At 37.6% G+C, this 20357-nt stretch overlaps 1 protein-coding gene across 1 annotated transcript in view; it reads left to right on the top strand.

The window, feature by feature from the left end:
- Window positions 1-20357, top strand: part of Ccdc178 (coiled-coil domain containing 178) — a 274152-nt gene that overhangs the window by 62763 nt on the left and 191032 nt on the right. Inside the window, exons 14-15 of the mRNA XM_048363265.1 lie at window positions 4885-5030; window positions 5325-5484. Of these exons, the coding sequence (XP_048219222.1) occupies window positions 4885-5030; window positions 5325-5484 (306 nt within the window). The remainder of the gene's footprint in view (window positions 1-4884; window positions 5031-5324; window positions 5485-20357) is intronic.

Genomic DNA, 20357 nt, shown 5'->3' with positions numbered 1-20357 from the left:
ATTTTAAAACAGTAAAATGATTGAGTTGAACACAAATATGTTTATATATTAATAATTTTAATATTAACATATAATTTGGCTGTATGGGTAGGTTAATATTTAAAAAGATAGAAATTTACTTTAAATTTATACATAGTTCTTGAAACTTTTAAATTTTTATTTATTTTTATTGTAAAGGTGATGTACAGAGAGATTACAGTTACATACATTAGGTAGTAAATGCATTTCTTGCCCAACTTGATATCCCCCTCATTTTTCTCACACCTTCCCTCCTCCCCCATCCCTCCCAGTTGTACAGTTCGTTTACAATATATTGTCTTGTAAGTATTACTGTTTCATTGTTTTACCTTTTACCCTTTGTCTCACTGTTTTAATGTTCCCCTTCCCTCCCCTTCTCTAATTCAGACAGACATATATAAAATACCCAGAGTACCAGAATCAAATACAGTGACAACAGGGGCTTAATCGTAGGGAAGATAAACAGAGGGCAAAAAAAAAATTTTCACATAGTACGTTGAAAATAAACCTCAATAAACCTCTTGCTACAGCATTATATACCATAGCTAAAATATGGAACCAACCCAGATGCCCTTCAGTAGATGAATGGATCAAGAAATTATGGTAAATATACACAATAGAATTCTATGCTTCCATCAGAAAGAGTGACACTGCCCCATTCTTAATAAAATGGAAAGACTTAGGAAAAAAAAACACACTAAGTCAAGTGAGCCAGATCCAAAGAAGCATAAACTTTATGGTCTCCCTTATTGGTAATAATTAGTATATGTCTAGGATAGTCCTAGCAGATGATCACAATAACTCAATAGCTATGTATATATGATCACATAAGATGACACTAAGAGAAATGTCCTCCAAAATATAGTTCTTTAAATTTTAAACTGTTTTATTAGTATGATTTTTGTTTTAGAATGTGTCTTCACTTAGTTAAGTAAATTTAATGTTTTTCCCATTCATCTGACTACTGACTTTGGAGACCCAGATCACCTAAGATATTTCTTAATAGGAAGAATGGTTCAAAGGACAAAATTTATATATATATATATATGTATATATGGATGTGTGTTATTATTATTACCATATTGTACAGAGGGGTTAATAAGTCAGGTGATGAGTACTTTTTTTGCACAATGTCACCCCTTCCTTAACTTTCCCCCAGTTTCCCCATCGTTTCCCACAAGTTGCATAGTTTATTTCCCACGTAGTACCTGGTGAATACCATGCCTGCATTTTTTTCACCCTTCCTCCTTCCATTTCTTCACTCCCTCTTACCCTTTCCCAAAAGACAGAAAAGAGAATAAAGAAAACAAAATTAAAAAGAAAAACAAAAAGCAAAAGCAAACAATATCAGCACCATCAACAATGACAAAAAAAAGCAACTCATGTTTCCATTTCTTGGAATTTGTTTTGATAAATGGTATTTTAAGTGTTCAGAGGTATTATGCCTTTGGGTTCCTTCCCTACAAGAGTCCTTTAGTCTCACAGTTTGTGAATGCCAGAAGTCCTGTAGAATTTATAGTGCCCTGGTGCATTTTAGGTTTAGCTTCTGCATAAGAGAGAAAACACATGCTGTTTGCCTGAGGCAATATTTAAAATATTTTTTAAATCTTAATTTTATTGTCATTTTCTAAAAGACATTGTGATCTGAGTAATATTTTTAAATCATGAAAGCCACATTTCACTTGCCTTTTCCCATCAACATACTCATATTATTCAAGTTGTTAGTGTGCTTAAATTCAAATTGTATCTTAGGTACAGAATCTGAATTTCGTGCATTTTGATAGCACACAATGTTTATTAATTAAAAAAATAAAAAATGGGATCTAACTAAGTTTGGGATAGACTTAGTTAGCATTAAAATATATTTTATTTTATTTTTTGCCAGTCCTGGGGCTTGGACTCAGGGCTTGAGCACTGTCCCTGGCTTCTTTGGGCTCAAGGCTAGCCCTCTGCCAACTTGAGCCACAGTGCCACTTCTGGCCTTTTCTATATATGTGGTGCTGAGGAATCGAACCTAGGGCTTCATGTATACGAGGCAAGCACTCTTGCCACTAGGCCATATTCCCAGCCCCTAAAGTATATTTTAAAATGTGAAATGATAAATGAAGAAATGATGTTAGCCATTACAATATTCACCGCTATTCAGATTTCCATCAGACCTGGACATGTGAATGATTTTGAGTAAAAAGCCTCCAAATATCGGGAACCTATGTCAATCAGTCTAGGGAAAAAGACTACTGTCAGAAAATTATTGGCTTGCAGAGGGATTGTTTCTATTATTTATCAGTAAAATATTCCACTGTATGTGTGTGTGTGTGTGTGTGTGTGTGTGTGTGTGTGTGTGTGTGTGTGTGATCTCTTTGTCCTTTAATGGGCTTTTGGGCTAATTCCATACCTGGACTGTGGTGAATAGTACTGCAATGAACTTGGTTAGGTAGTTTTACTGTATCGTACTTTGTAATCTTTTGGAAAATATGGTATATATTCACAATGGAATTTTACTCATCCATTGGAAATAATGGTATGGCAGCATTTGCAAAGAAGTAGAAGGATCTGGGGGAAAAATATGTTGAGTATAGTAAGTCAGGCCCAGAGAGACAAAAGATGCATGTTTTCTCTCATATGTGAAAGCTAGAATTAATTTATAAATGTGTAAGTAAATACTTCAGGGTGGTATGCTAGTGAACACAAAGGTATTAATTAAAGAATGGTATGTATATTCACAGGAGAGTGAAATGGTGTAAGTCCTTAGAAAGTTTAACTCACAGTCCAACAAAGCAAACACCAGGAAAGAGGAACTTGGAAAGTGGGGAGCGGGGCCAAAGAGAATGGGGTAGATTGGGGTACAGTAAAGTCATTAAATCCAATGAATCGCCTACAAAATTGAGAAAATTGAGTGGGGAGGTAGAGAGAGGAGGGATGGCAGAGAATGGTGAAAGGAGGGGCATGGATTAAGATGCACCATATTCAGAAAATGCTTTGGTGAATGACAATTCCTTTGTACAACTATTGAAAGCTAATTAAAATATAACTTAAAAGATAATAAAAGACCCAAAACTTCCAGAAACAGTTGAAAAATAAACAGTGCAGAAAGGAGAATTAAAATACAGTATTCAGGCTGGGCACTCATGGGCCTTGATGGGAATCTGAACTACTTAGGAAGTGAAGGTCTGGAAGATTGTGTAGTTCATGAGATCCTGCCTTAAACAACTGTGTGTATAGTGACAGGTGCCAGTCACCCACCTCCCACAGGAAAGGTAAGTAAGACTATCAGGGCCCACATTACCTGGACACAGTGAGACTTTATCTCAAAAACAGCCAGACCAGAAATAGCAGAAAAGGGATGGAAGCTGGCTCAAGCAGTAAATGCCTACCTACTCAGCATGAAGCCAGGAGTTCAGGTACCAGTGTTGCCAACAGTAATAACAAAACAAAAACATAGAATATGCTACTCACAATACCCTTATATGTAAAAGCAAGCTTTCGCTTATAAACTTATAGGTAAATATGGTACGTGATATGCAAGTGCATACAAATGTATTACCTGAAGTATGGTAGATTCAAGGGAGATCTTAAATAATGTAATTTCTTAAAATGACAAAGTTTAATGAAATAAATATTAGGAAACAGGTACTTGGGGAGGGTAAGGTAGAGCCAAGGGGAATAGAGGTAGAGAAATGAAGAGGAGATATGGGAGAATGCAAGCAAGAATCCAGTATATTATTAAAATAAGAAGAACCCACTACATATCCTACAAAATTAAGAAGAGCGAGGGAATAGGTAGGTAGAGGAGGGATGGGTGAGAATATTGAAAGAAATAATATTAATCAAGATGTATTGCCTTCATAAATTGCTTTGTTAAATGGCAACTCCTTTGTCAAACTACTTAAAAATAATTTTTAAAAAAGGAAGGAAGAGTATCAGAAAACTAACTAAATAAAGAGCCATTCTTATTGAAATCTACTAGATTAGCAGAGAAAAGAATAGGAAACACATAAAGAAAATAAGAGTAGAATGGACAGCAGTTGGGAACGTAAACTGAATGTGGGAAATAATACAAAATAACTCAGTAAATCAGTCGGTGGCCCGGAACATCTTGTTAGATGAAAAATAGTTGCGAATTCACAACTTCAGCCTGGGAAATTGTGACGATTGCAAACAGTGACTTTTTTTTCTCTCTGAAAGGTTAGAACAATATATACTCTTGGCTACCTGCCCATGCACGTGGCATGTGCTTGGAAACCTGTGACCACATGATCGTGTCATGAAACAACTTGTTTGTTGTTTGTTTCTGTGTTTGTTTTGCTTGTTTTAAAAGAAGGGAAGGCAAGTTTATTTGGAAGTCACAGGAAAGCCACAAAGGGAAAATCTGTGTTGATGGGGAAGGGACCCCAAAGAGGACTCCTTCGGAGTCTTCTAGTAGGGCAGGTTTTTTTGCTTGCTTGTTTTGTTTCGTTAGTATGGGACTCCTTCCATGTGTCCTTTCCGCATTGGCTAATTGCTTGATGGGTTGTGTGAGCACTGCCTCGACTTCTTTTCATTGCTTGAGTGGACACCCAGAGCATTATGGGAAGAAGTGCCATGATGGGCCATATGTTATCTGCTACCTGAAACAACATGCTGGTAAGGTGTGCCTGTGTGGGGGTGGAGAGAAGAGACAAGCGTGTGGAGAAGAGGCAGGGCACCCATTTTATCAAATGTAAAACCGGAGAGCACACAGCTAGCTGGTTAATTATATTACCAAGAGATTGCAATTTACTTTTAGTTGTTCATACAGCCCATAATAACTGTGCCGGTGTTTTGGTGAGGATTAAAACATACAACTATTTAAAATCAAACCTTCCTGATTTTTTTTTATTTTTGCAGGGAAAACGTTCAACAATTTTTAAAGAATTAGAAGAAGCGAGGAGCAAAACGGTGCTTTATAATGAAAGGGCAATTGACATAACTAAAGAATTAAATGAAATAGAAGAAGAAAAGATAAAAATGGAGAAGGAACTTGAAGTTTTAAAGTAAGTGCTTCCATTTTGTAATCATATTCACCATTTATTTGATAAATTAATTCACATGTTCTTATTTAAATATTGTTCTTTAAATGGTACATTTATTTTAATGTATAACATAATCTTAATCTTTTGAGTTATTGTTATGAATAGTACGTTGAAGAAGCAGAGTCTGGCTTGTAAAAGAGTACTTGTTACAGGGAGATGAAGTACATGGGCTTTAAATGTGAACCAGAAATCATATGTGAACCCAGAAAGAAAAGTACAAATCAACTAGTGACACAGAATTTTTTTTCATCCCAGTAAACAGTTTTATGACCTGAGATTAGAAAAAGAACTTATCCAAACTGCCTATGATCATGTTGTGGAGGAGAAATCAAAATGCGATGACAGACTCTATAAAGAAGGCCAGAAGTTTAGAAAGCTCGTTCATATGAGACAAAAATCTCTGGCAAATATTTGTGTAAGTATTTTTTTTACTTGTTTTAACTTGAAACAAGTAGAGTAGTGGTCAAATTAGTAGGTAGTTTGAGACATTCATTTTTCATATTGTAACATAAAGGATGCTTGTATTTTAACAATTTGTTGGGGGCTCAATATTCTAGGAGCTGGTTTTGCTATATATATATACATATATATGACATATTTTTAACATTTCACTAATGATTATTTTTGTTCAGGAGCCTATCAGTGAATTGATATAGCATTATCATTATCATCTCAGTGCTGCCATATCTGTGGTTCATGTGATTCTATCACGTGTCAAGAAAGCAAAAGGCACTGAGTTCAAACCCTATAACTACCTATATTAATTAGTTAGAGAGAACATATAACTTTAATTTTTCTTCTCAGTAATTAATAAAGCCATGCCACAAGGTACTTTTCAATGGATTTTGTGTATACTTACTTTAATAAAACAGCAAAACTATCTGATAAAATGTATCTTTTGAAGCTGAGTTTTTATTAATCAAATTTGACAAACATATATATTAAATTTTATGCAGATTTTCACTAAATGACATATACTTAATTAAATGATTTCCACATGGTTACATTTTATAATGGCTTTTTTATTTAGTTGTAATATACCTATAACTTGGTTTTAAATATACACGTGTATACACACATATTTAGAAATATTTAGAGGATACCGAATTTTTTCATTAAAGATAACGTTTCTATTTTATTAAAACTTGTCTGCAAACCTTTTATATTTTTATTTTTTTTAATTTTTATTGTCAAACTGATGTACAGAGAGGTTACAGTTTCATACGTGAGGTACTGGATACATTTCTTGTACTGTTTGTTACCTCCTCCCTCATTCCCCGCTCCCGCCTCTGCCTTTCCCTCTCCCCCCTTGAGTTGTTCAGTTGATTTACACCCAACAGTTTTTCAAGTATTACTTTGGTAGTCATTTGTCTTTTTATCCTTTGTCTCTCGATTTTGGTATTCCCTTTCACTTTCCTAGTTCTAATACCAGTATACATGGTATCCAATGTACTCAAATAAGATACAGTGATAGTGCAGGTACAACCACAGGAAGGGGATACAAGAGGATCATCAACAATAGAAGCTACAGTTTCACATGGCATGTTGAAAGTCATTACAACAGTGATATAACAGTCATTTCCATAACATGAAGTTCATTTCACATAGCATCATCTTATGTGTTCATAAGGGTATAGCTATTGGGCTCTTGTGATCCTCTGCTGTGACTAGCCTAAACCTGTGCTAATTATTCCCTATGAGGGAGACCATAGAGTCCATGTTTCTTTGGGTCTGGCTCACTTCACATAGTATAATTTTTTGCAAGTCCTTCCATTTCCTTACAAATGGGGCAATGTCATTCTTTCTGATAGAGGCATAAAATTCCATTGTGTATATGTACCACATTTTTCCTGATCCATTCCTCTACTGAGGGGCATCTGGGTTGGTTCCAGATTCTAGCTATGACAAATTGTGCTACGATGAACATTGTTGTGCTGGTGGCTTTAGTGTGATTGTGTTTGTGGTCTTTGGATAGATACCCAAAAGTGGGGCTGCTGGGTCATAGGGGAGCTCTATGTTTAGCTTTCTGAGGAATCTCCATACTGCTTGCCAGAGTGGCTGACCAGTTTACATTCCCACCAACAATGAAGTAGGGTTCCCTTTTGGCCACATCCCCTCCAACAATTGTTATTATTAGTTTTCTTGATATAGGACATTCTTACTGGGGTGAGATGGAATCTCAATGTTTTGATTTGCATTTCTTTGATGGCCAGTGATGTAGAGCACTTTTTCATATGTCTCTTGGCCATTCTCATTTCCTCATCAGAGAAGTCTCTTTTTAAATCTTTAGCCCACTTGGTGAGGGGGCTATTGGTTCTTTGCGGTTTTGTTTTGGAGGAATGTAATTTTTTTTAGTTCTGCATATAATTTAGATATGAGGCCTTTGTCCGTTGTATAGCTGGTAAAGATCTTTTCCCAATCTGTAGGCTTTCTGTTTATCTTGTGAGCTATGTGCTTTTCCCTGCAGAAGCTCTGCAGTTTGATGCAGTCCCATTTGTCTAACCTTTCTTTGATTTGTAGCCTTTCTGGGTCTTTGTTAAGGAAGTTCCGTCCTGTGCCAAGGAGCCCAAGTGTTTCTCCTACTCCTTCTTTTAGGGTTTTCAGGGTATCTGTTTTAATTTCTAGGTCTTTGATCCATTTGTAATTGATTTTTGATGCAGGGTGATATATAAGGGTCTAGTTTTAGTTTGTTGCATGTGTTGAACCAGTTTTGCCAGCACCATTTGTGAAAGAAGTTATCTTTCTTCCATTCTTTTTTTTTTAGCCCCTTAATCAAAGATTAAGTAGGCATAGTTCTGTGGGTTCATTTCTGGGTCTTCAGTTCTGTTCCATTGGTCTTCAGGCCTTTTCTGGTGCCAATACCAAGCTATTTTTACTGCAATAGCTTTATAATGCAGCTTGAAGTTGGGTATTGTAGTTCCTCCAGCACTGTTCTTTCTGCTTAGGATTGTTTTTGTTATTCTGGGTCTTTTATTGTTCCATATGAATTTCTGGATTGCTTCCTCTATTTCATTAAAGAATGGTGTTGGGATATTAATGGGTATTGCATTGAATTTGTAGATAGCCTTTGGCAATATTGCCATTTTGGCAATATTAATCCTCCCAATCCAGGAGCATGGGAGGTTTTTCCATTTCCTTAGTTCTGCCATGATTTCGTTTTTCATGTTTTAAAAGTTCTCATCATAGTGGTGTTTCACTTCTTTGGTTAAGGTTATTCCTAGGTATTTTATGTTTTGGGGGGCTATTGCAAAGGGAGTTGCTTTCCTTATATCAGCCTCGGTCTTCAGGTCGTTAGCAAAGAGAAAGGCCGTTGATTTTTGAAGGTTTATTTTATATCCTGCAACTTTGCCAAAGTTTTGGATCAGCTCTAGTAGCTTGGGGGTAGAGTCTATGGGATTCTTTAGGTATAGGATCATGTCATCTGCGAAGAGAGAAAGTTTAACTTCATCTTTTCCTATGTGGGTCCCCTTTATATTTTCTTCTTGCCTAATTGCTCTGGCTAGGAATTCTAGTATTATGTTGAAGAGGAGAGGAGAGAGTGGACATCCTTGTCTTGCTCCTGATTTTAAAGGGAATGGCTTTGGCTTTTCATGGTTTCAAATTATACTTGCTGTTGGTTTGTCATAAATTGCCTTTATTACATTCAGGAGTGTTTCCTGGAATCTCAATTTTTCCAGGGCTTTCATCATAAATGGGTGCTGGATTTTATCAAATGCCTTTTCCACAGAGATATCCAGAGATATAACCATGTGGTTCTTTATCTTGCTCCCTTTGAGGTGTTGGATTACATTAATTGACTTGTGTATATTGAACCAACTTTGCATCCCTGGGATGAATCCCGTTTGATCATGGTGTATGATTTTTTTGATGACTGTTGAAGTTGATTGGCTAGAATTTTGTTGAGAATTTTTGTATCTATGTTCATCAGGGAAATCGGTCTATAGTTCTCTTTCCATGATGAGTCCCTGCCTGGTTTTGGGATGAGGGTTATACTGGCTTCATAGAGTGTGTCTGGTAGTGAACTTTCTCTTTCAATTTCATTGAAGAGTTTGAGAAATATTGGTGTGAGTTCTGTTTTGAAGGCCTTGTAGAATTCTGCTGTGAATCCATCTGGACCTGGGCTTTTCTTGGATGGGAGATCACTTATTGCCGTTTCTATTTCAATGCTGGATATGGGTCTGCTTAGAAGGTTTAAATCTTCATGGTTGAGTTTGGGGATATCAATTATTTATACAAAATCATCCATTTCTTTCAAGTTCTCGAATTTGTTGGCATAAAAGTTTCCAAAATAGTCTCCTATTGTGTTCTGAATTTTGGTTGTTTCTGTGGTGATATTCCCTATTTCATCTCTGATCTTGTTTATTTGGGTGTGATGCCTTCATTTTCTGGTCAGGTTTTCTAGGGGTCTGTCTATCTTGTTGATTTTTTTCAAAGAACCAACTCTTTGTTTTGTTGATTCTTTTGATTTTTTTTGTCTCTAATTGATTTAATTCTAATTTGATTTTAATTATTTGCTTCCATCAATTGACTGTGGGTTTGGCTTCTTGTTCTTTTTCAAGGAGATTAAGGTGCTTCCTTAAATTATTGAGTTGCTGTTTCTCCAGTTTGTTGGTGTATGCACTCAGAGATAGAAATTTTCCTCTGAGTATTGCCTTTACTGTGTCCCAAAGGATCTGGTACTTTGTGGCCTCATCTTGGCTGAATTCCTTAAACATTTGAATTTCCGTTTTAATTTCTTCAATGACCCACTGATGGTTCAGCAGTGTGTTCTTTAGTCTCCATGAATTGTAGCATTTTCTGTGGTGACTATTTGAGTTGAGCTCTAATTTTATTCCATTGTGGTCTGAGAGAATGCAGGGAATGGTTTTGATACTTCTGAATTTGTACAGATTTTCTTTGTGCCCTAAGATGTGATCTATTTGGGAGAATGTTCCATGTGCTGCGGAGAAGAATGTGTATTCTGTTGTTGCTGGGTGGAATACTCTGTAGATGTCGGTTAAGTCTAGTTGGTCTATGCAATTATTTAGTTCTGTGATTTCTCTTTTCAGTTTTTGGTGTGTTGATCTGTCCAGAGGTGATAGTGGAGTGTTAAAGTCCCCAACTATCAATGTGTTTGGGTCTATGAGTGTTTTTAGAGTCAGTAGTGTTTGTTTGATGAAGTTGGGTGCTCCTGCGTTTGGTGTGTAGATATTTAGAATGGTTATATCTTCCTGTAGGAGAGATCTGTTTGCTAGTATGTAGTAACCTTCTTTGTCTCTTCTTACCTTTTTTAATTTGAAGTCAATTTTGTCTGATACTAGGATTGCAACTCCAGCCTGCTTATGGGGGCCATTTGCTTGATATATTTGATTCCAGCCTTTCACTTTTAGAAGATGTTTACTTTTGCTGGATAGATGTGTCTCTTGGAGGCAACAGAAAGATGGATCTTGATTTTTGATCCAACTTATGAGCCTATGTCGTTTGATTGGAGAATTAAGTCCATTAATGTTGAGAGTTAGGATTAAGAGAAGATCGTTTGTTCAGCTGTGTCTTCCCATTTCTTGATCTGATGTTTACTATTTAGGGTTTATTTCTCTGTCTGTATTGGGATCTTGATTATTTTCCCTGTATAGTACATCTTTGAGGATTTTCTATAAAGATGGTTTGGTGGAGATATATTGATTCAGTTTTTCCTTACTGTGGAAGACTTTTATTTGACCTTCGGCTATAAATGAGAGTTTAGCTGGGTACAGTATTCTTGGATGGTAGTTATTTTTATTTAAGGTTTGGTATACCTTATTAAAGGCTCTCCTTGTCATGGTCTCTGCTGAGAAGTCTGGGGTAATTCTGATTGCTTTTCCTGTATATGTGATTATTTTCTTCTCCCTAACAGCTTTAAGGATTCTTTCCTTGGACTCTGTTGATCCTGTTTTGATCACAATGTGTTGTGGGATGTCTGCTTTGTCGATTGGATTAGTTTTGTATTGATTTTTGATCTTGCGCCATAGATTCTAGGGAATCTTCAGCTCTTGAGATTCGATCCTCTGCTTTATCTAGTCGGGAACTGTAGGCTAGCTCCTTGATTTCGAATCTCTTTTTCTTCTGACTGGTCTTTCCTGATGATTTCCATGTCCTTGCTATAATTATCTCTTAGGTCCTGCATGGACTTCTTTACTTCATTAATTTGGTTTTGAGTGCTGTCTCTCAAATCTTTTAGCTGGGTAGCTATCTTTTCATTTGACTCTTGACGTTCATTTATCTTTCTATTTGTTGAGGCCATGAAATCGTCTATTACTTTATTGAAGGATTGATGTATTGATTCAAACTTTTCATTTATCATGTTTATCAGTAGACTTTGTAGAGTATTTTGAGGGTTCTCGTCTATGTCTTTGATTGACTGCTCTGCTTCCTGCTTGTTTTGAGTGGGAGATAAGACTCCATTGTTTGCCATCTTTCTTATGTTGCTTCTGCCCATTTGGATTGGGAATGCCAATTTACAAGCACCTGTGAGCACCGTTTCAGACCCAAAGCAGACCTTACCAAGTACTGTTGTGTAAATCTTAGAAGTTCACAATTATGTACAGATACCTTGTATACCTGTATATAAAATTAGATTTGTTGTTCCTAAAGAATACAATTTCAATACAACAACCAATTCTGAGCCCTGTACTCAGTAGTTACTTATTTACTGTTAAAACTCTATGAGCAATTTTTGTTCTTTATATTAAGTTCTTTTTGGACTGGCTGGATTTCTCTTTGAACCCCTTTGATACACTCAGATTGTGCAGGGATACCCTCTATCCCTCTATCCACTGACCAGGGGTCAGTGGAATCTGGAGTTCCTGGATATAAATCAGGAGGGTAGGTTAGAGGTAGTGAAGAGAATAAAGTACAATGTATGGGGGGGGGGTGATGATTTTGGTTTAGTTTCAGTGACATGGAAATGTGGAAAAGAGTAGAATCAGTAGAAAGAATAAGGTTAAAATGATAGACAATGGAGAGTTAGCAGAAAAGAGTGAAGGTGTAATTCACAGGAAAGTAATTTTAAAGAGTGAGAATGTGAAGAGAGAATCAAAGAAAAAATACTGGAAGATAAATGCACAAAACCGAGAAAAATTATAAAAAACAACAACAACAGAAAAACAAACATCCAAAAAAACCTGATAAAACAAACACATAAAAATGAAAAACAAAAAACAATGACATCTCAGAATTTTAAAAAAAAGTTTAAAAAATGTTTAGAAAAATGGAATCTTCCTTATTTGGGTGGGCTTTCCCTAGTCTCTGGTTTCCTTTCGATGGTCTGCAGTCCATTTTGCTGCTTGGCTGGTTTGACTTCTTTTCAGTTTGCAAGAGGTAGATCTGCTTTGACCCTCCTCCCCTGTTAGTGAAATCCTGGGGCTCTGTGGTTTGCACAGCTTGCAGGTAGGCCTTGGGTGTCCTCTGTAGATGGGGCACGTGAACAGTCTTGGGAACTGTGGATCCTCCCATCTGCTGTGGGGCCACTTCCTTTAATGCCTGGCTTTGAATAGGCTGTGGACTCAGCAGGGCGGGGCGCCTCTGGCCTGGTTTACCTAGCTGAGAGTCACTTGCCTGGGGGAGGTTCCTCCATCCTGGGCGAGGTGGCCTCCTGGGTAGAGCTGGCTATGGAATTCAGCTCCATTTCGGGCTTGGAATTGGGCTTCCTCTGTGATGGGACCGTTTATCTGTCTCGGGAACTGTTTGTTCTCCCATCTGGTTGTTCCGTGCTGCTGGTAGCTGCTCGTTGCTTTCGGTTTCAATTTAGATATTCTGGCGGGCAGGGAGGGGCACCTCTGGCTGAGTTCACCTGAGTGTGTGAGCCTCAGCCTAGGACGCACCTCCTTCCTGGGCAGGGGTCTTTCTCCAGGGCGGAGCTGGCTCTCACTGGTCTGTCCCTCTTGCCCTTTCCAAAGATGGCCACTTTGTTCTCTCTTTCCCCAGGCCCGCTTTAGTTCCAGTCTGGTCTGACCCTATGCCAGTTTCAAAGATGGCGCTTTGCTCTGGCGGTGGGGGAAGGGCTACCTTCCAGATGCTGCTCTGTGGGTGTGAGTGAGAATGTCTTTTGTGGGGTGCTCATGCTTTCTCTGCGATTTCAGCCAGTCTGTTTGCAGCCTGTGATCTGTGTCTGTCTGCCCCGTCTGGAGGATTTCTTCCTGGTCATCACTGTGTGCTTTAGGCGCCCGGAGTGTGGGGCACTGTGCCAGCGCCCGCACTGGCATGGTGGTGGGATGCCGCCCAGATCCCAAATCTATGTTTTCAGGGCAGCGAAGTCGATTCTTCCTTCCTGGCCAGAATCCCTGTACTGTTAGAACTTACTTGGGCTGTCTTTCTAGGAGTAAAAGTTTCTCTGGAGTTGTAAAACTGCGATGTCAGAGGGAGCTTAGCTAGGGCTCTGCTGCTCCTCTGACATCTTCTTGGATCCAAGTCCAAACCTTTTAAAAGTATATGCAATGTGGTAATATAAACTTATCAGTTATTTTTTTATCCATAAATATTTTTGCAAATGATTCTTGCACATTCAACTATTGCATCCCTTATGTATTTCAAGTACTTTCTTTTAATTTTATATATTTAAAGTCAGTGTTAATATTAAAATATCTGGGACAGATGTACACATATCCAGGTAACTGAATGTGACACTTTTCACGCTATCTTGTGATCCTTCCAATAATAAATTATTAATAAATTATAGTGTTATTAGTAGCTATGACATTCTTCCATTTTACCCAATAGCTATTACATAGAAATGCTTTTCATTTGCTTAAAAATCTGAAAATAATTGGCGCCATCTAGTGGTGACATGGTGCCTCTTCATGGAGGTGTCTGAGAACAGCGTCTCAGGTGTAGTAACTGTTCTGAAAAAGCACCTCTTGCTTTAAGAAGTATTAAGTATTTGCTGACTGAAGCATCATCCTGGTCCCTATATTTTATCACATAAGTAGAATTGCTTCTTTGAATTCAACAGTATTTCCTGATTGTACAGTACTGAGAACACAAGGAGATCTCAATAATTATTTATTGATAGGACTTCCAGCATTTTGGTACAATAATAATTATGACTTACTGATTATGGCAAAATAGAATAAGCAGAAGAGAGTTAGAAAAGTACTGCCTAACCAGCTTCTAGAAGATCAAGATTTGAGTTTCTTTTGATCAAAAAAGCCAGTCTGATTTCATATTCTGAAAGGTATCCATTCCTACACACTTAGATGCATGGTTCAGTCTCATGGATTTTTTTCTTCCAAGGCACCTGTCTCCCTCTCCCTCCACTGGTTTTACTCTGTTATTTGTACTTGCTTGTTACCTGCTGATCTCACACTAGAATAACAGCTTCCTTATAAGGGCAGGCGTTTCCATCACAGTCTTCTCTGCATACTGAAATCACAAAAGTATGTCTGGCAAAAGGGAAGAATTCACTAAATGGTTTTAAATGAGAGAGTGGATGGGTGCTTGTTTTGATGATTTTGCTGCCTACATTCATGATGGTAGCTAGAAGTAGATGTTTTTCTGAGATAATTTCTGCAAGATTTGGAGGGTCAATCTGATATACTACATACTTCAGTGAAAACTTATGCTCTGTATCAGAGCAAACACCCATTATTCCCTCTTTCTCCCTGACAAGAAATGGGGTATTTACCATTAAGTTGCTATTTCTTTCTAGCATTTAAGGATTCTGTGAAAAAGCTCAAAGTCACCTATCAAGCAACCTCAAATTTGTAGGAAGTTGTTTATTATCTGTTTCCTTCTTATTCATTTACCGTATGTGACTAGAAGCATAGAGTCCCCCTTATGTGAACATAACATGTTAAATTCAGTGATTCAAATGCCTTATCATGAATGCTGCTATTTATGTGTGAATGTGATCATGGGTGGTAAACAGTGGAAAGTTCACCAGATGTAGTAGTACACACTCAGGAGGCTGGGATGGAAGGATTATGAAGTCTAGGCCAGTTCAGGATGTATGGTGAAACTTCTTTGAAAATAAATTAAAAATCGATAGGGCCTAAGGTTCCTCTTAGAACAGTTGACCTTATCCCAGTTAGAAAACAGATGAGTTGAGTTTGAAAATGTATATGTAAAATAAGTATTCCAAGAAAGAAAAAGCCCATTGTAAATGTGATGGTACTATAATCTGAGTTGTCTCCACTAGGCAAAAGATTCACTCACAATTATGTTCTATCTTTGCAGTCTACAGCTTTTGTGAAAAGCTGCTATAGAATTAACAGAAATTGTAATAAAAACACACCACAGAATTATACATACAAACAGCTCAAAAAGAGTAGTTTAAGAAAAAACAGGCACGGTTTTAGATACCTTAGGATGGGATCCTGAAGTTAAATTCAGTCTTTCTCCAGTAGGAAATACCATGTTCTATGCCTTTCCCTGGTAGATAAATTTTTGTCACAGCATTTTTTTATTCAGTGTTTATAATTTGTAAATGTAATTGTTCAAGGTTATAATATCAGTACAGCATATCCATATCCATCACAGTTTCCCTAGCTACTGTTGTAACTACTTTTTAAAAGATCCATGCAAAGTTAAAATTGACAGCATTTTAATCTACTATGAGCAATCTCAGCAGGCTCAATGTCTCCTCTTTGTCAAAGCCTCTTTCTGGGCACTCAGTGCTGTTGCTCCCTTTGCTGTAATTTATGGTATGATATGACAGAGCTAGCCTGAGAAGGCAATTTTCAGACAGTGTTCTAGTAGAGATAATCTCCCAATTTCTTCTAGAGTTGACTGGTTTTTATTTGCTTCCTACTGGTAGTTCTCAGGAACTATTTCCTCAACCCCACCTTCAGTAGCCCCATATTTCTGAAATCATGTTTTGACCCTTTCACATGGAAAATTCTTACCTCAACACAGAGGTAATTGGCTAATTAGGCATTGAAATAGCAAAAGTCCAGGCCAATTTTATCTCAGGAAATTTTTAAAAATTAAAATTTTATTATCTTTAAGTGGTTCCACAAGGGAGTTACCATTCAGCAAATTAGTTGGTAAATACAATGCACCTTGATCAATGTCACTCCCTTCTTCATTCTCCCCCATCCCTCCTAACCCACTCCCCCAGTTTTCTTAGTATTTAATGTATACCCTCTGAGGTGATTTTTAAAGATCATTACAAAGTTTAAGTGATTTTCCTATTGACTATTCTTCATTTCTTCATTGTCACATGAGTATTCTGTGAGAGCTACTATGTTCTAAGCACTCAGTATTGAACAACAAAAATCCTATCATTAAAAAACAGCCTCAGCAGAAAGATGGACTTTGAAACAACAGACGTATATTTAATATATTTAATTTCCTAAACAGTAAATGATAATTCTTATCCACGACATTAGGGTTTTTATCAGTAAACTACGCCATGGTCTCAATAGTGGGAAGTGAATATGTGTTAATCCTGGAAATGGAGGGACTAACCAAATAGTTTCCAAAACAAGAATACTTCTCCTAGAAGTGGAATTATGGCTTTAAGTTGTAAAGTAGTAGCCTTGAACAAAAGAGCTCAGAGACAGTGCCCAGGCCTTGAATTCCAGATCTATGACAGACAAGGGAGAGAGGGAGAGAGGGAGAGAGCGAGGGAGGGAGGGAGGAAGGAAGGAAGGAAGGAAGGAAGGAAGGAAGGAAGGAAGGAAGGAAGGAAGGAAGGAAAGAAGGAAGGAAGGACATTTTTCCTTATTATTAACCTGCCTGCCACTAAAGCCACTTTAAAGTCACAAAATGTTAAGGATGAGGAATGTGGTTAAAATAATGAGTTTTTCTTCTAAAAGCCACTGCTGATAAAACTCAGCACCAATTAATCAAACATAGTAATTTTCATTCAACACATAATAATGTGAGTTGATTTTTGGACATATCTTGTTAAAAATCTGTGGCTCTTTCAGAAATGAATGTTTTAATTCGAGAGTACAAGTGTTACTTTTGTTTCAGAGAACATTTGGCTCAGTAACAGAAAGTTCTTAGAAATGGGAGAGACTGACACTAGAAAATAGAGAAAGGATACAGTATAAGAATGATTATCAATTAAAAATATTGTATGTTCTGCTTCCAGATATCCAATTATATTCATAAATACACTTACCTTGAAATGGCTTATTAAAATTTTGATGCTAGACTCAATTTTTAACCATTTACTTAAAAATTATTTATTTAATCTGTAGTTCTACTTAGGACTTTTTTTTTAAAAGACAATGGTGTCTGAGATTTACTACCATTTTTATAATGATAGGCAAGAGTGAACCACCCTGTTTTCTATGTGAAATAACAATGGACAGTTCAGTTTCTGAAAGATTCTGAAAATTCTCCAATGATATTATCAAGTTACAAAAAGGCTATTTGCTTTTACCCTTCTGGAAAGTTAATAAATGAGCCTGCCACAGTCTCAATGACACTAGCAGAAGACCTGAAACTCCTGGGTTGGAGAGAGAGGACTTCATTACTCATCACCCTACCAGCGACTTGAGCTTTAAATTCTCATAGATTCTCCTTGCACATGATATTTAAATGGTCTGTTTGAAGAAGCTTCTTTATCATAATCCCTGAGATTTCAATCATTAAATCTAAGAAACTGTGAATGTAGGGATTCCCAATATATATACATGGAGTCCAGAAGCAAACTTTTGCTTCTCATCATCCATGAAATGGGACTTATGAATTAAAAAAAATATGACCACAGGAAGTATGTAAACATCATGACAGTAGAGGAAGACCAAATGATATGAAGAGGAAGAAATGTGCACTTTCTTATAGGCTTCTTTACAACTTCCTACCTAGCAGAGATAGGAGCCTATAGAGCTTCATTCTGTGAAGCAGCAGAGTATTGCCTTAGCCAATCTACAACTTAAGAGTTTTTGCAACACTTGATGAACGTTTCTGTTTCCATCTTTATTTTCTCTTCTTTTCTTTTCTTTCCTCCCTCCCTCCCCTCCCCCTCCCTTCTTCTCCTCCCTTCTCCTTCCCCTCCCTCTCTCCCTTCCCTCTCTTCCTTCCTTCTTTCTTTCCTTCCATCCTTCCTTATTTCCTTCTGCCAGTCCTGAAGATCTCAGGACCTAGGTTCAGTCCCTGAGCTTTATTTGCCCAAGGCTGACACTCTACTACTTGAGCCACACCGCCACTTTGGGATTTGGGATGGATAATTGGAGATAAAATTCTCATGGACTTTACTGTCTGGGTGGTCTTGGAACCATGATACTCACATCTCAGACTCATGACCATCTAGGTTTACAGATGTGAGCTACCAGCACCTGGAGAGGAATGGATTTGTGACCAATCTTTGAAACATCAGTAGCAGCAACTGAAATTGCTTCCTGAGAAGTCTATTTCCCAACACGACAGAGCCTATTCTTTAAATTAAACAACATTAGCATCAGTCAAGAAGTGCAAGTTCCAGTCACACATGCTGGCCAATGATTGGAACACTCATTCTAGATTTGCTCATTATTATAAATTTGTCAACAGTGACAGAACAAGAGATATCAACCCACTTGCAAAGACAAAAGATTAGATAAAAAGGTAAGAGGTTCAGCAGCATGGAAAGAATTAAAGAACTCGGCATTAGAATAGTCTTTGTAGAGCTTTAGTAAGAAAAGAAATTTATCTACACTTAGATTCACAGATTGTACATCCCATATATATTTTAAGTGAAAGAAAAAGATAAGAATGAGCTAAAGATTGTGTTATACAGCACACTTTGCTTTTTTTTTTTTTTTTTTTGCCAGTCCTGGGCCTTAGACTCAGGGCCTGAGCACTGTCCCTGGCTTCTTCCCGCTCAAGGCTAGCACTCTGCCACTGAGCCACAGCGCCGCTTCTGGCCGTTTTCTGTATATGTGGTGCTGGGGAATCGAACCTAGGGCCTCGTGTATCCGAGGCAGGCACTCTTGCCGCTAGGCTATATCCCCAGCCCCCACACTTTGCTTTAACATTTTATTCCCATTCCAATTGGTAAAGCTTATTTTTTTTTCAAATTTTTGTTATCAAACTGATGTACGGAGAGGTTACAGTTTTATACGTTAGGCATTGGATACATTTCTTGTACTGTTTGTAATGCCTTACTCATGTGAGTGCTTCTGAAACCTGCTAAAACCTGTAGGATCTTAGTAAGTCCTCAATATTGTCTAAAATCCAGAAAATATGATGTAACTTCTAAAAGAACTGAAAGCAATATTTATATTTAATCTGCCTTGGAAAAAGACACAAGATAGTGTGCCTCATTCATCCTTCCATTTATTTATTCATTTTGAAGACATGTCTTAAAAAGTAAGGTGTGTGTGTGTGTGTGTGTGTGTGTGTGTGTGTGTGTGTGTGTGTGTGTGTGTATTTGTTTTTATTGGGCTTTGGATGAGAAAGGTCACCATGGGGCATGCTCTCCACCCCAGGTAACATCCATTCTAATCCTGGATGCTTTTTTGAGCTTTTTCTTTTTCTTGGCACTGCTTTCACTGCTGGGAGCCTCTTCAGAAGGCTGGCTGCTAACTGGCTCCTCCATGGAGAAGAATTTCCTTTTTCTTGGGAACAGAGAGGATGGCTGCCTTCTCTGATTCAGAAGCCACTTCCTCCTTAGGTTGCTTCTTCCTCTTAAGAGAACTTGTGCTGCCACCAGCTGTCTCTTCAAGATCACTACTCACCAACTCCTTGGAAAAAGCTTTCTTTTGGGGGGGGAACCAGGGGAGGCTGGAGAAAGAGTGCTTTGGTTCTTCCATCCTGTTTTCCTGAGAAGCCTTCTGAGGATTTTGCTTTTGTACTTCTGGGGTTTTTCATTTATTTCCTCATTCTCTGGAGTGCGACTGTTATTTTATGGAGATGCCATGGCACGCACAGCCAATCACATCTTTTCTTTCTTCAAGCATTTCTTCTCCTGTTTCTCAAGCACCCTAGTAATTCCAGCAGCTGCTTTTCTCTGTCTGATTCCCAGGTGTGATTTTTGAGGATATTAAATGAAATATGGCACTTTTTAAAATTGTCTTCATTGTTTTCCTTAAACAATAGTGGAAATAACAAGTACACATGAATTAAAATAATTTGCAACCAATTCCCTTCTTAAATTAAGCTCAGATTTATATTTGAGCATAGGCAGAAGGGTTTGAAGAAAATCTGAGGAGGCTTATAGAAATGATAATGAGAGAACTAAGTCTTGAAAGGTAGGAACAAGTAGCAAAGAACACTTCAGGAGTGAAAACACTAGGAGGAGAAGCCAAGAAGGATCAAAGATTCTTATATGTTTAGGAAACATCAGGCAGTTTACAGTACCTACAGATCCTTGCCTGAGAAAGGCCACACTTAGAATTTGAA

Source organism: Perognathus longimembris, chromosome 15 (assembly GCF_023159225.1).
Source record: "Perognathus longimembris pacificus isolate PPM17 chromosome 15, ASM2315922v1, whole genome shotgun sequence".
NCBI classification, from domain to species: domain Eukaryota; kingdom Metazoa; phylum Chordata; class Mammalia; order Rodentia; family Heteromyidae; genus Perognathus; species Perognathus longimembris.
Note: the sequence above shows the minus strand (reverse complement) of the source record. Positions and strands in the feature narration are given on the sequence as shown.